The 16,008-nt window shown below is 39.4% G+C and overlaps 1 protein-coding gene across 2 annotated transcripts in view; it reads left to right on the plus strand.

The window, feature by feature from the left end:
• The first annotated feature begins 3,622 nt into the window (after positions 1 to 3,622).
• STYX (serine/threonine/tyrosine interacting protein) overlaps positions 3,623 to 16,008 on the plus strand; it is a 47,684-nt gene continuing 35,298 nt past the window's right edge. For both annotated transcript variants that reach the window (XM_035260546.3, XM_002753911.6), the window contains exons 1-4: positions 3,623 to 3,992; positions 6,893 to 6,925; positions 8,561 to 8,614; positions 13,157 to 13,254. In XM_035260546.3, coding sequence (XP_035116437.2) covers positions 3,936 to 3,992; positions 6,893 to 6,925; positions 8,561 to 8,614; positions 13,157 to 13,254 — 242 coding nt within the window. In that variant the 5' untranslated portion in view covers positions 3,623 to 3,935. The remainder of the gene's footprint in view (positions 3,993 to 6,892; positions 6,926 to 8,560; positions 8,615 to 13,156; positions 13,255 to 16,008) is intronic.

The raw sequence follows: 16,008 nt of genomic DNA on the forward strand, positions 1-16,008 counted from the left end.
GTCTCAATTTCCTGACCTCATGATCTGCCTGCCTTGGCCTCCCAAAGTGCTGGGATTATAGGTGAGAACCACTGCGCCTGGCCTATTGTCTTTTCTAAGAGTATATATACTATGGTCCTTTAGGTTCTTTAGTAAGTAAACTATTTGATAACCCAGATGGATTGTGGATTTTTGATTATTATTTTAAAATAATACACATACTTGGTGTTGATAAGATCATCTTCTTAAATAAAACATGGATGTTTGTGTATGTCTATACTTTATTCCTTCCAGGAAGTATTTACATATTCTTGATCTACTGTGATTAAGCTCTTTGTTGGCTAATTGAAAATATACATGACCTCTATAACTTTTTAAAGAGTATTATTAAAAGTAATATTTGCTAATATGTGACTTGGTTTTCTTGATTTATGTAAGATGATAGGTCCCTGTTGAGGATGTGAAAGTCTGGACCCTCTTCCAGGAAAAATTCTAACATATTTATACACACAATTTTGCGTATACTATAATTTCAGGAAATTTATAGTTTCCCAAGCTCATCCAAGGACCCTTTAGGTATCTATGGATGCTTGACTAAAAGTGTATGTTGTAGGGAGTGTAGGAATGTTAGGAATGTTCAAAATAAGATTTCTGTTACCTATTCATGATTCTTTCTCATATGGCAGTAAAAGCTATAACAAATTACAGAAAGGAATCATCACTGGTAATTATCAAATATACTGGCTAAAAAAAAGACAACTTCAGATTCATAAAGACTAAAGAAACAAAAATATATGATGTAGCTAATTATACAATTAATCTTCAAATTTAAAACTTCCTAGCAGGACGTTATGTGCCTTTTTATAATTTTAAAAGGTGAAGAACAGTTAAAATAGTGATAGAGAAAATGGAGTGCTCAAGTTGGCCATCTAATACTCAAATTATTATATAGTTTACAGTTTATTATACTATTTCTATGTGTTGGCAATGCATTTTATGTGACAATATAAAAAGTAGAATGGGCCGGGTGTGGTGGCTCACACCTGTATTCCTGGCTTACCTTTGGGAGGCCAAGGTGGGCGGATCTCGAGGTCAGGAGTTCAAGATCAGCCTGGCCAACATGGTGAAACCCTGTCTCTACTAAAAATATGAAAATTAACCAGGCTTGGTGGTGGATACCTATAATCCGGGAGGCTGAGGCAGGGAATCACTTGAACCCTGGAGGTGGGGGTTGCAGTGGGCCAAGATTATGCCACTGCACTCCAGCCAAAAAAAAAAGTAATAGAATGTAGGGGGAGGTCTAAGTCAAATAGCTCTGTGATCTTTTCACTTATAGTTTGCATTTAGTTAATTATCTCGCCTTTTACTTTTGTGCTGGTGGTGGTTTGGTTTGGTTTTGCTTTTTGAGACTGAGTTTCCCTCTGTTGACAGACTGGAGTAGTGCAGTGGTGCCATCTTGACTCACTGCAACCTCCGCCTCCTGGGTTCAAGCGATTCTCCTGCCTTCGCCTCCCGAGTAGCAGCAACTACAAGTGCACGCCTCCACACCCAGCCAATTTTTGTATTTTAGGTTGAGATGGCTTTCACCATATTGGCCAGCATAGTCTCCATCTTTTGACCTCATGATCCCTTCCAAAGTGCTGGGATTACAGGCATGAGCCACTGTGACTGACCTGGTGGGTGGTTGCTTTTAAAGAATCAATTTGGTGTACAAATATTTTCACTGTGGGTTTACAGGCACATGCCACTGTGCCCAGGTAATTTAAAAAGATTGTTTTTTAGCGATGAGGTCTTACTATTTTGCCCAGGCTGCTGAACTCCCTTTAAAAGATAAGGAAAGCCGGTTGGGCTCAGTAGCTCAAGCCTGTAATCCCAGCACATTGAGGGGCCTAGGCAGGTGAATAACGAGATCAAGAGATTGAGACCATCCTGGCCAACATGGTGAAACGCCGTCTCTATTTAAAATACAAAAATTAGCTGGGCTGTGGTGGCGCGTGCCTGTAGACCTAGCTACTCAGGAGGCTGAGGCAAGAGAATCGCTTGAACCCGGAAGGCGGGGGTTGGTAGTGAGCAGAGATCCTGCCACTGCTCTACAGCCTAGTGACAGAGCTAGACTCTGTCTAAAAAAATAAATAAATAAAAGATATTGAAAGCCATGTGGCTTATTAATTTTATTTTACTTTTTATTTTTATTTTTAATTGAGACGGAGTTTCGCTCTTGTTACCCAGGTTGAAGTGCAATGGCACGATCTCGGCTCACCGCATCCTCCGCCTTCTGGGTTCAGGCAATTCTCCTGCCTCAGCCTCCTGTGTAGCTGGGATTACAGGCATGCGCCACCGTGCCTAGCTAATTTTTTGTATTTTTAGTAGAGACGGGGTTTCACCATGTTGACCAGGATGGTCTTGATCTCTTGACCTCATGATCCACCCGCCTTGGCCTCCCAAAGTGCTGGGATTACAGGCGTGAGCCACCACGCCTGGCTTTAAATATTAATAAACAGAATTAACGGAAGAAACTTTACAGTATTATATATACTGAGGCAGCTATCATTTCCTTTTTCTGATTTTTTTCTACTTGCCATTCTTTCTTGAGATTTTCTGGGTAATCTAAACTGAGTTGTATTTTCAAGTACTTTTTTTTTTTTTTTTTTTGAGACGGAATCTCACTCTGTCACCCAGGCTGGAGTGCAGTGGCGCCATCTCGGCTCACTGCAACCTCCGCCTCCTGAGTTCAAGCGATTCTCCTGTCTCAGCCTCCCGAGTAGCTGGGACTACAGGCGTGTGCCAACACGCCCGTCTAAATTTTTGTATTTTTAGTAGAGACAAGGTTTCACCGTGTTAGCCAGGATGGTCTTGATCGCCTGACCTAGTGATCCACCCACCTCGGCCTCCCAAAGGCTGGCATTACAGGCGTGAGCCACCGCGCCTGGCCCTACTTTTAGAGATTTTAAAAGTATTGGGTCGTTCAATTCTTTGCTTAAAAATGATGGGGGTTTCATTTTCTGTGTGGCACCACGTGATTTTTAAACTAAACTCTTCACATATTAGTCATTTGGTTACAACCTCAGCATAGATTGCACAGAATTTTGAGAGGGGAGAAGTTATAGCTCTCCTTTCGGACGCCACTGTCTGGTGAATACAGGCATATGCCACCATTTTTTTTTTTTTTTTTTTTTTTAGTTGTGACGGGGTTTCTCCTTGTTGGTCAGGCTGGTCTCGAACTCCTGACCTCAGGTAATCTGCCCTCTTTGGGCTTCCAAAGTGCTGGGATTACAGGCGTGAGCCACTCACTGACCCTGGCACTGGCTGTTTTTTTCTTGTATTAAAGAAGGGCTCTACGTCCTGTCTGGAAAGGGCATAGCTGGCTCGACCTACCCATTGCCTTTCCCAGGACCTTCACTCGTCCTGTTCCACCGCAGCCCCGCCTCCCCAACGCCGGGTGCGCCGTTGCCTGGCTGGCTCCCAGGCCCCGCCCCCGAGGCGCCTCTCCCCACCTCCCCCAACTGCGTCTGCGCTCTCATGAAGGGGCGGAGCAGGGCGGTGGCGCGCTGACACCTGGCGGCGGCGGAGGGCGGGCCAAAGGCGAGCGTGGGCTGGGATTGGCTGAAGCGGCACGGGTGGAGGGGGGCAGGAGGGAGGCGGGGAGACAGTTGTCGGGCTGGTGTCGGTGCTGGATCCTGGGCGGTCTGAGGGGCGCGGAGAGTCGCGGGGAAGGAGACGGCAGCGGCATGGCGGCCGGGTATAAGAAGCCCGACCCTCCTCTTCCCCGTTTTCGTCGCCGCCACCGCTGGAATCACTGGGACCCTCTAGTTTGCGTGTGTTAGTTGTGAGCCTGCCGCCCTCCTGTCAGCCCTCCGCTCCACGGCCCTCCTTCCTTCCGTCGCCGCAGTCAGCCCGACCGTCGGCCGGCCGGGTAACACTCTCCTACCCCACCCACCAGCCCGCGGGCCGGGACCATGGAGGACGTGAAGCTGGAGTTCCCTTCCCTTCCACAGTGCAAAGAAGACGCCGAGGTAAGTCGGCCCTGTGGCTGCCACGCACAGGCCTCTCCGTGTGGCTCCGGCCGAGGGGCGACCCCAGGCCCCAACCGCCGCAGTCTCCACTTGCGCGGGCGCCCTGCCTCCTGTGGGCGTCCCGGGACCTCTGAGGCCGAGCATTCGGCGCCAGTCCCTACTGACTCTAGACCCCGCGGAGGTGCAGCGTCTGGTGTACTTAAATTTAAGGAGAAGAGGAAAAGCAATCCCTTAGTCCTTAGGCTTGGCATCCAGGACTGACCTGGAGTAAAGTTCCTCTTTATTGTCAAAGTGATACGAGAGCGAAGTTGGTTTTAATCTCCATTTGAGGAATATCGGTGGTGTAAACGATTTACTTTCGGGACACGTGGCCCCACATGTGGAATAGACCCGGCGCCTGAAGTTTGGAAGCGCGCCTTCGAAAAGTTTCCCAAAGTTTCTTATTTGTTTTTAGACAAAGCTATGACCTGCACAGTAAAGTGTCTCAAAGCTAGCTCATCTGAATCTGAGAAGTTTAATCAGAAATCTTGCTCTTTGGAGGAAATTAATATTGAAACTAAGATTCTATGTACCTTTTCTCCTGGCTTCGAATTTGTGGTTATTTTTATTCCACCTTACATCCCTGCATGCTGTTTTTACTGGGATTTTTTTTCTCCAGCTCTTGCTAGTTTAACATTTTACGGCATTGCAGACTACTAAATTAAAATCTGGTGGTTAAATTAACAAGGATTAAGAAAGAACGTCTAGGGCCGGGCGCGGTGGCTCACGCCTGTAATCCCAGCTCTTTGGGAGGCCGAGGCAGGTGGATCACGAGGTCAAGAGATCGAGACCATCGTGGTCAACATGGTGAAACCCCGTCTCTACTAAAAATACAAAAAATCAGCTGGGCGTGGTGGTGCGTGCCTGTAATCCCAGCTACTCAGGAGGCTGAGGCAGCAGAATTGCCTGAACCCAGGAGGCGGAGGTTGCCGTGAGCCGAGATCGCGCCATTGCACTCCAGCCTGGGTAACATAAGCGAAACTCCATCTCAAAAAAGAAAGAAAGAAAGAACATCTAAAATCTCTAGTTATAAATATCTTTAAAGTAGTTGGGAAAATAAAGCCCTATTTTTAGGAGACCAATTTATTCCTAATATTCCATTGAATATCTTCATTTGGGGTTCACATTTTAGTTTGGAGGGCTCTCTTGTGGTATTGATGCGTGACAGTTACATTTTGTTTTAAGAGTAGAGACTTTGTGACTGGGTATTGCCATTCCAAAATGGAGTGCAGTTGTGCCATCTTGGCTCACTGCAGTATCAACCACGCCCGGCTAATTTTTCTTTTTTTTTTCTTTTTTTTTTCTTTTTTTGTAGAGATGGGGTTGTTGCTCAGGCTGGCCCCCAACTCTTGGCCTTAAGATCCTCCCGCCTTGTCCTCCCAAAGTGTTGGGATTGCAGGTGTGAGCCACCATACCTGGCCCAAGAATATACCTTTTTTTTTTTGAGACGGAGTTTCGCTGTTGTTACCCAGACTGGAGTGCAATGGCACGATCTCGGCTCACCACAACCCCTGCCTTCTGGGTTCAAGCAATTCTTCTGCCTCAGCCTCCTGAGCAGCTGGGACTACAGGTGTGCACCACCATGCCCAGCTAATTTTTGTATTTTTAGTAAAGACAGGGTTTCACCTTGCTGACCAGGATGGTCTCAATCTCTTGACCTCATGATCCACCCGCCTCGGCCTCCCAAAGTGCTGGGATTATAGGCGTGAGCCACTGCGCCTGGCCGAGAATATACTCTTAAATAAGAAAAAAGGAGGTCATATTTAGGCCAGTTATTAAAATGAATTTATACTTAACGTACAGTAATGTGAATGAGGAGTATGCTTTTATTTACTTATTTTTGCGATGGGGTTTTGTTCTTATTGCCCAGGCTGGAGTGCGATGGCATGATCTCAGCTCACTGCAACCTCCACCTCCCTGGTTCAAACGATTCTCCTTTCTCAGCCTCCCAAGAAGCTGGGATTACAGGCACCTGCCACCACACCTGGCTAATTTTTGTTTTTTAGTAGAGTCGGTTTCACCATGTTGGCCAGGCTGGTCTCCAACACCTGACCTCAAGTGATATGCCCGCCTTGGCCTCCCAAAGTGCTGGGATTACAGGCGTGAGCCACTGAGCCTGGCTTTATACTGTATTTCGATTCTTCATTTCAATTCACTATAATTACTTTTATCTTTTTCTAACTTTGAAAATATTTTTTATATTTTAACATTGGGACTTTGTGTTATTTTGCAACTTCTTTATATTGGTCTGCATTTCAAAAACAAAATGAAGTCTCTGTCTTGTGATATGTGTTAAAATAATTGAACTAGATAAGAATGTTAGGTCAAGTAAGATGTAGGAAAGACTCTTTGATAAGCATTTGGCATTTTACATCAGAGGTAGCAAGTACCCATCACATAGCATTCTTCTTTTATCCATTTCAGATATTATTTGTTGATCAGACACTCTTCTTCCTGAGTCTTGGACCACGCAATGTTTTAGTTATCTACTGTCAGTTGATTAGAGTTGGCATGAGAAACAAAAAGTCTATTGACATCTCTTAGAAGATCAGTTTTTGGAAGAATCTTCTGGAATATCTATTCTGTTCTTTAGTGAGCAATTTCATCCATTATATGAAGTAACATAATAATTCCAGAAGCTCAGTTATTTAAAGAATGCCTTAAGCTTTGTTTCTTGTTCACTTAAATTTTCAGATGTTTGTGAAGCCACACAAGTCTGATATTTTTATAAAATGTTCTTAAAAGAATAATGTAACTTTAAAAAATCTGCATACCTGTATGTCACATCTTTAGCCTTTAATTGGGTGACTTTTTAAATAATGTTATTTACTTTTAATTTTTGTTTTCCTCCCATTTTAAAGGAATGGACCTACCCTATGAGACGAGAGATGCAGGTATGGCAACCTTTTGTTTGTTCAAACCAACCTGTTATTATCATAAAAACAAACTTAGTTTTCAGGATTTGAGACCTGCTGATTCATAATCTGTAGGTTCATCATTATGTATTTTAAATAATTAATTATTTTAAATATTTAAGGTTAATCTTGGATCTTAAAAAGATGGGAAATTAGATTATGTGCTTAATGAATCACTTTCTTTTTCCTCACATGAAAATTGGATACTATCTTTGTATTCCTTTTGAAAGCGGTTTGCTTTCTTTGTCTAGATAAGGAGGTTGACCGTACAACAAATAAGTGTTACTGGTTTTATGTCCGATTTTCAATCAGCTGCCATAATTAAGTCTTTTAGAAGATCAAATGGAATACTTTCAGTTTGGAATGAATTAAATGATAACTAACCATCATAGCAGTTCATTTTCCTTTGCATTTCTTACCATTTACAGTCAATTCTGTCCCAGGATTAAGCAGTATCTTGTTGCTGGGAATTCCTTGACTTCTAAAAATCTGTTTCTTTTATGTATCTGTATCTGTATCTTTTAATGAAAATTCACTTTGAAAAAAATATATGAGTACCTATGAGGCATTTACTTGGTGCTGTGAGGAATGCAAAGATGACTAAATGTGAGAAATCAGTCAGAGATACAAATAATTATGACTCATAGAACTGAACTATAAAATTACTGTTAGTATCTAGGGTGTGACATATCCAGACTTAGAGCTTTCTATATTGAATTTACATAGAATAAATCTGAATTCATCATCTGGAAGGTACATATTTAAATTGTTGAAACTTTGTCAACAGGTGCATATTTGAGTTTGGACTTTTTTGTTACATTAATCATTTGCTTCTATTAACTATAGATAATAGTTTTAGGTCGGGCATTGGAGTTCATGTCTGTAATTCCAGCAGTTTGGGAGACTGAGGCAGAAGGCTTGCTAGCGTCTAGGAGTTCCTAACCGGCCTAGGCAACATAATGAGACCTCATCTCTATTTTTAAAAGAAAAAAAAAGATAAAAAAGATACATAATAGTTCCAATCTTGTTGTATCTTGTTCTGCTTTTGATTTGGCCAAATATGGTTTTATGTAGGTCCAAAGGGATGATTTCCTTTATGCCTATTTTATTTCTAGATTATAGCAGAGAATAGAAGTAAAATTTAAAATATTTTATTACTCTAAAATGCAACATTATGATGTACTAATTCCAACCTTTTTTTTTTTTTTTTTTTTGGGAGACAGAGGCTCGCTCTGTTGTCAGGGTGGAATAGTGCAGTGGCATGATCTTGGCTCACTGCAACCTCTGTGTTCCGGGTTCAAATGATTCTCCCACCTCAGCCTCCTTAGTAGCTGGGACTACAGGCGTGCACCTCCACTCCCAGCTAGTTTTTGTATTTTTAGTAGGAATGGGGTTTCACCATGTTGACCAGGATGATCTCTTGACATTGTGATCCGCCCACCTGAGCCTCCCAAAGTGCTGGGATTACAGGCATGAGCCACTGCACCTGGCCAATAACAAACTTTAAGCAAATTATTTTAACAACTATGCAAAGACTCCACAAATTCAGTTATGTGGTACATATTTTTATAGATTTAAATTGCTAATCGTAAATATCTCAATTTTTTTTTCTAGGAAATTTTACCTGGATTGTTCTTAGGCCCATATTCATCTGCTATGAAAAGCAAGGTATGTTAGATTCACCAAGAGAGACTTTTATTAACAAATTTTTCTTGGGTAAGTTCTTTACTATTAAAGAGTTTTATTTTAGGGAGCATCAACAAATACTGTCTGTTATCAGTAATTATCACTCTGGAGTACCTTTCTCTTTCCTGATTTTACTAGACTAGTAGTTCTCAAGTGTTTCACCACAAAGCATAGAGTTTTTGTTTTTTTCTCATGAAATTCATGTTTTTGAAAGATTTACCTAACAGTTGACCGTTAATAACTTATTTACTCTCTTAAATACTGACCATCTGTAATTGCTAATTATAGCTTCAGAACAATATGAGATATAAAGCCCAAAATAAGGAATTCTTATCAAGGGTAAGACTGTTTGTGTAAACTGAAAATGATTCACCTTAGTTCTGCTTGCCAGCCAGACTTTAGAGGTCTGATTGGTATTCCTGATCTGAAATTTGAAACTTTTGAGCACCAATATGTCACTTGAAGGAAATCCTCATTGGAGTATTTCAGATTTCAGATATTTGGATTAGGGATGCTCAACCAGTAAGTATAATGAAAACACACAAAACAAACAAAAAATTCCAAACTCTGAAATACTTCTGGTTCCAGGCATTTTAGATAGGGGATATTCAATCTGTATTCTACATAGTCAAACTTTAATGGACTTACTCAGTTGCAGTTAAAATAGGTACATCTCATTTTAATAAATATAGCAATGTTCTTGCCACATCTGAAGATTCAATGCTACTAATTCTCTTTGAGTTACAATGTGAAATATATACAAATGTCTTTCCCCAATACTTTATCTGTTCAGAAGTCAGTATAGTTAAATTGTATTTGATATCTCCATAATATAATTTGATGTTCCTAGGAATTTAATCGGGGTGGGAGTTTTTAAAGGTCATTCATTTTGAAACTAGAAGGTTGTTTTCACTGTTGAGATGTGGGTAAAAGTAAACCCTGGTCATCTTGATGACTCTGCTTAGTTGGAAAGATAGGGAGTTAATAAAAATAAGTTCTAGGGAAAGGATAGGGCAGGTAAGTGCAGACATAGCTATAATTTGTTTTGGAAAAGGCAGATATAAACAAGGTTATTGTCCATATAATTTGCTATTCACCAAGTACTAGTGCTCCAGATGGTTTTATATAATTTACTTTTTAAAAATTCCACTGTATCTTATAAATATATTTACAGTATTTATCACGTTAAATGTCATTATTTGTTTAAAGGTTTGTCTCCTCAATAGGAGGCTCAGGAAGGCAAATCATGTGAGGCCAGGAGTTCAAGACCAGCCTGGCCAACATGGCAAAACCTTGTTTCTACTAAAAATACAAAAATTAGCTGGACAGGTGGTACACATCTGTAATCCCAGCTACAGAAAACAAAAACACAGACAGAAAACCATCTAGCTCCTCAAAACCTCTTGAAATTCCATCATGGTCTTATTAGAGGAAAAGCTTCTATGGCAGTATTTTATATTTCCCACCCTAAGTAACCATGTTATGGCCCATATTTCTTTTCATACCATTATCTAAAAACAACAAAAAGTAATAATGAAAATAAACCTAAATGAATAAACTCCTTTTTAAACACTCATTTATTGTTGTTATTATTTTGTGGGAGAGAGGAGCAAGGTCTTACTCTGTTACCCAGGCTGGAGTACAGTTGCGCTTGGTCATAGCTCACTGTAACCTCAAACTCCTGGGCTCAAACTGTCTTCCCACCTCAGCCTCCCAAGTAGCTAGGACTACAGGCATGCACCACCATGCCTGGCTAATTCTTAAAGTTTTTGTAGAGATGGGGTCTGGCTATGTTACCCAGGCTGGTCTCAAATTCCTGGCCTCAAGAGATCCTCCCACCTTGGCTTCCCAAAGCACTGGCATTACAAGCGTGACCCACCATGCCTGACTGTATTTACTGAAGTATATCTTTGATTAAATTCAAATACAGTTTAAATAAAAGGAACAAATTTAGGGCCTTTGTAACTAGTACACTATTTCTTTTTGAAAAGTTTTTCTACTGTTTTTAAATGTCATAATTTGCTTTATATTAGGTTGGTACAAAAGTAATTGCAGTTCTGCCTTTGAAAAGTACAAAATAATTCTATTCGCTGATACATTAGGACTCTATTTTGATCATTTATTTTTACTTAGTAGTGGTCTAATGGGCCTTCAATGCTTGTTAAAGTATCTTTATCCATAATTATGTGTGTCATCTTGTACTTTCTCACATTCGTAAAGTAGATAAGAAAACTTCACCATAGATCATCAGGTGTAAACAAAAGACTTAATGTTGAATTCTTTGTGGAAATTGGCATAAATCTCAATATAGAGCATTGGTGAATTATTAATTTTACTGAATCCTTCTCTTACATTCCCTAACTCAGGTTATACTCAAGAAATACAAAGATAATTGAGTTCTAACCTATGCTGACATAAAACTTGCTACAGAAATTAACACTTAAAACTTGCAAATTATATTGTCTTAGCTCAGGCTGCTCTAATAAAATATCATAGACTGAGTGGCTTAAACAACAGACAGTTATTTCTCTGAGTTTTGGAGGCTGGGAAGTCCGAAGTCATGATCTGGTTCTGGTGAGGACCCTCTTGCTGGCTTGCAGATTCCTGCCTTCTTACTGTATCCTCACACAGCTGAGAAAGCGAGCGAGTTCTTGTCTCTTCTTATAAATCCTTTCGTGGAGGTTTCTACCCTCATGACCTCAATCTAAAACTGATTACTTCCCAAAGACCGCACCATCACATCTTGAGGGTAAGAATTTCACCATATGAATTTGAGGTGATGCAAACATTTAGTTCATAACACATATAAATTATTATTCTTTTTTACTCATGAACTATTAGTGCTACTGTTTTGTTTGATTTAAAGTGGGAATTAAATATATAGGATTTTAAGTTGAAGGTATCAGAAAATTCAAGGTTATCTGATTCTTATGCCATCATGACTTGTTAGTTCATTTATTGAACAGATAATTATTGAACAACTTAACTAGTTATACATACACCATACTTAAGGTGAATTGTATTATACATTTTACACATACTGTGTATCAGTGAACAAACAAAAATCTTTCGTCTCATGGAACTTAATGCTCTAGGTAATAAAATGACATCTAAACTCACTTAAAATCACTTGCAAATGAATATTATTTGGTAATTTCTAGAATTGTCATGTTAAATATGGAGCCAAAAGCAACAACTACAGGTTGAGTATCCCTAATCTGAAAATGTGAAATGCTCCAAAGTCTGAAACTTTTTGAGTTGTCAGTATGACAATACAAGTGAATTTCACACCTGACCCCATGTAATGGGTCACAGTCAAAATGTCATTTCGTGCACAAAACAACTATATGGAATTACCTTCAGGATGTATGTATATGCTATGTGTGAAACATAAATGAATTTTGTGTTTAAACTGATGCTGTCCCCGAGACATCTTAGTATGTATATGTAAATACTTCAAAATCTGAAATCTGAATCACTTCTGGTCCTATCTGGGGCCAGCATTTTGGATAAGGGATACTCAACCTGAATGGAATATAATAAGATGTTAATTGAAGTTGCCATTTTTAACTTTAGGAGATCTTTTAATTTTATTTTTGAAACGGAGGCTCGCCGTTTCATCCAGGCTGGAGTACAATGGCGCAATCTCAGCTCACTGCAACCTCTGCCTCCCAGGTTCAAACGATTCTACTTTAGGAGAATTTTTAAATGGTGAAAGGTTAATTAGATTTTGTGAATTAATTCTGACTCATAAAGTGTACCGGGAGAGGCAAGGAGTAGTCTAGAGATTTGGGCTCAGGTATTGCTGTTAAGTAGGTCAGTGATGTCCAATATTTGTAATGTAACTGTTTTATCTTAGTAGTCCCCTCTAAAGAATAAAGATTGCAGTCAATATATATAATAACTTCTGTTTATTAAACACTTGCTCTGTGTCCCAGGCGCTATGCCAAATATCTTACATGAAGTTTTCATCAAGCTCTAAAATTATAGATATGAAATATCCCTGGTGGCTCAAGCCTGTAATCCCAGCACTTTGGGAGGCCGAGACAGGCGGATCACGAGGTCAAGAGATTGAGAGCATCCTGGCCAACATGGTGAAACCCCGTCTCTACTAAAAATACAAAAATTAGCTGGGCATGGTGGTATGCGCCTGTAGTCCCAGCTACTCGGGAGGCTGAGGCAGGAGAATTGATCGAACCCGGGAGGCGGAGGTTGCAGTGAGCTGAGATTGTGCCACTGCCCTCCAGCCTAGTGCCTGGCAACAGAGTGAGACTCTGTCTCAAAAAAAAAAAAAAAAAAGAAATACCCCTGTTAACCTTTTGAGGACATTAGTGTATTAATCTTGAATCATTGAAATATCTTGCTGCCCACTTCAGGTATATTCTAAAATTAGCTTTAATCCCCTGGACTTAAGCAGAGATGTGGGTTCTATGTATTTTCAAACATCTGTGTTATAGTAAGATGTTTTGTATTTTAAAATGTTTATCTTCCCTGTCCTCCCTCCCCCTGCTTTTTTTTTAATAGCTACCTATACTACAGAAACATGGAATAACCCATATAATATGCATACGACAAAATATTGAAGCAAACTTCATTAAACCAAACTTTCAACAGTTATTTAGGTAAGAAATATTGTTATAATTTGTAAAACACTAAATGAAGTTTCATTTCAGGTTTGTACCCTCAGTTTTTTCTGTACCTATCTAGTTAGTAAAGATGAGTCACACAGTACATAGTTTTTAAAAAATAAATCTTGCTTAAAATACTTAAATAATTTATGCCCATAATGTAGGATTCTAAAGGTTCAAAAGAATGCATATTGTCAAGAAATTTCTGGGAAAGTAAAAAGAAAAAAAAGAATTTAAAAATAACATATACTGAAAAGTAGGTTTCAGTGTACATTATTTTATCTCTTGAGGGGTAAGGGAATTGAGTAGGGGATAGAAATAGGGAAGCCAGTATCTACTGTTACCTCTTTATTGAGTAGCTTTCCAGTGTTATGTTAAATTTATGAGCATATTCTTATAGATAACTTCTGTTTTTTACATTGGCTTTTTTACAATTATTTTTTACTTTATATTTTTTGGAGATTGGTTCATACCAGCACTTATATCTAACTGCTTTATTCTTTTTAATTTGCATTGTAATCTGTTGTATGGTTTACTCAAATTTACTCAATCAGTCTGTTGGACATTTAGATTGTTTCTGGCCTTATACTAATATGTATAGCATATAGTGCCTATCATTGTACATATTATTCAGTTTGTATGTAGCACATTGATAGGACAAATTTGTAGAATTGCTGTATGTAAGATTATGGACATTTTAAATTTTGATAGATGTCACAGATTTCTTTGCAGTGAGTTGTATCACTTTACATTGCCACTATCAAATATATGAATGTGACTCTTTGCTTGATATTGCCCAAAATGGAATTATAAAACATTTTTTATTTCTCCAAGTTTAATGGAGTAAAAATGGTATCTCATTTGTTGTTCTTATTTATCTTACAGGTTCAGTTGAGCATGTAATGGTTTTTAATGTTCTTTATTTTAACTTTGTTTTTAAAATAGAGTATATTATGCATGGTACAAAAGTGAAAGGATATGTAAATGTATATGGAAAGTTACTCTACTTCCTCCTCTAGTTACTTTACCCAAAAAGACCCAAGTCGTCTTCTTTGACTATGTAAAAGTATGTATGTTAAAAATTTTATTTTAGGCTGGGTGCGGTGGCTCACACCTGTAATCCCAACACTTTGGGAGGCCGAGATTGGCAGATCACCTGAGGTCAGCAGTTTGAGACCAGCCTGGTCAATATGACGAAATCCTGTCTCTACTAAAAATACAAAAATTAGCTGGGCGTGGTGGCAGATGCCTGTAATCCCAGCAGCTTGTGAGACTCAGGCAGGAGAATCGGTTGAACCTGGGAGTTGGATGTTGCAGTGAGACGAGATCGCGCCACTGCACCGCAGCCTGGGCAACAGAGCAAGACTCCATCGCAAAAAAAAAAAGAAAGAAAAATTTTAATGCTCTGCTTTATTTATAAAATGAAATCAATCTATAAATATCTGTAAATACAAGATAGATACTCTAAAATATATTGTGTGAACATATAATAGAATACTGTATAACTGAAAAAGAATGAAATATTTGTGTTTGGATTTGGGCTGATCTTCAAGATAATGCATTATACAAACAAAGCAGGGTGTGGAACAATGTATGTATTCCCAATGTGTTGAGTAAAAAATATAAATATATATAAATACATTAAGTATATTTATTCTTGTATATACATTGAAAATTTCTGGACCAACCGACTAGAAACTTCATAGTGATTGCTTCTATGAAGGAAAATTCAGGGCCTGTGATGTTAAAGGGACTTGTTTTTCTTTTCTTTTTCTTTTATTTTTTGATACAGAGTTTTGCTCCGTCACCCAGGCTGGAGTGCAGTGGCGCCATCTCAGCTCACTGCAACCTCTGCCTCCTGGGTTCAAGTGATTCTCCTGTCTCAGCCTCCTAAGTAGCTGGGACTACAGGCACACACCCAGCCTGGGCAATGTTTGTATTTTTAGTAGAGACAGGGTTTCACCATATTGGCCAGACTAGTCTCAAACTCCTGACCTTGTGATCCACCCACTTTGGCCTCCCAGAGTGCTAGGATTACTCACGTGAGCCACCACATCCAGCTGAAGGACGTATTTTTCACTATACACTTGGTTTTCTTGGGAGATTGGCTCCAGGAACCCCCATGGATAACAAAAATCCTCAGATGCTCAAGTCCCTTATATAAACTGGTATAATATTTGCGTACAACCTGTGCACATCCTCCCATAAACATCAGATCATCTCTAGATTACTTATAATACTTAGTGCAATGTAAGTGCTGTGTGAATAGTGTTGGATTTTATTTATATTATTTTTAGTGTTGTATTATTTTTTACCTTATTTTTTATTAATGTTTCTGATCCATCATTGGTTGAATCCACAAGTGTGAAATTCTTGGATACAGAAGGCTGACTCTGTATACTTTCGTAGTGTTAGAATTTTTTTGTGTGTGTGGTTTTAGGGAGCAGAGAAGTTAATAGGCAAGAAGGAAGAGGCTCTGCTGTATGGCGCTAGAGGGAGGGGTGCTCCCAAGCTGAAAGAAGGAACTCCCTAGAATTTTTTTTAAGTATATTTAGTTTATTAAAACTACTTATTAAAAAGGAATATCCCAAAACACTGAATATTTTTATAATTTGGAAAGAAATACTTTTTATTTTTGAGATGGAGTCTCACTCTGTCACCCAGGCTGAAGTGCAATGGCACGATCTAGGCTCACTGCAGCCTCCACCTCCCAGATTCAAGCGATTCTCCTGTATCTGCCTCCAGAAT

This window comes from Callithrix jacchus, chromosome 8, assembly GCF_049354715.1.
Source record: "Callithrix jacchus isolate 240 chromosome 8, calJac240_pri, whole genome shotgun sequence".
NCBI lineage: Eukaryota > Metazoa > Chordata > Mammalia > Primates > Cebidae > Callithrix > Callithrix jacchus.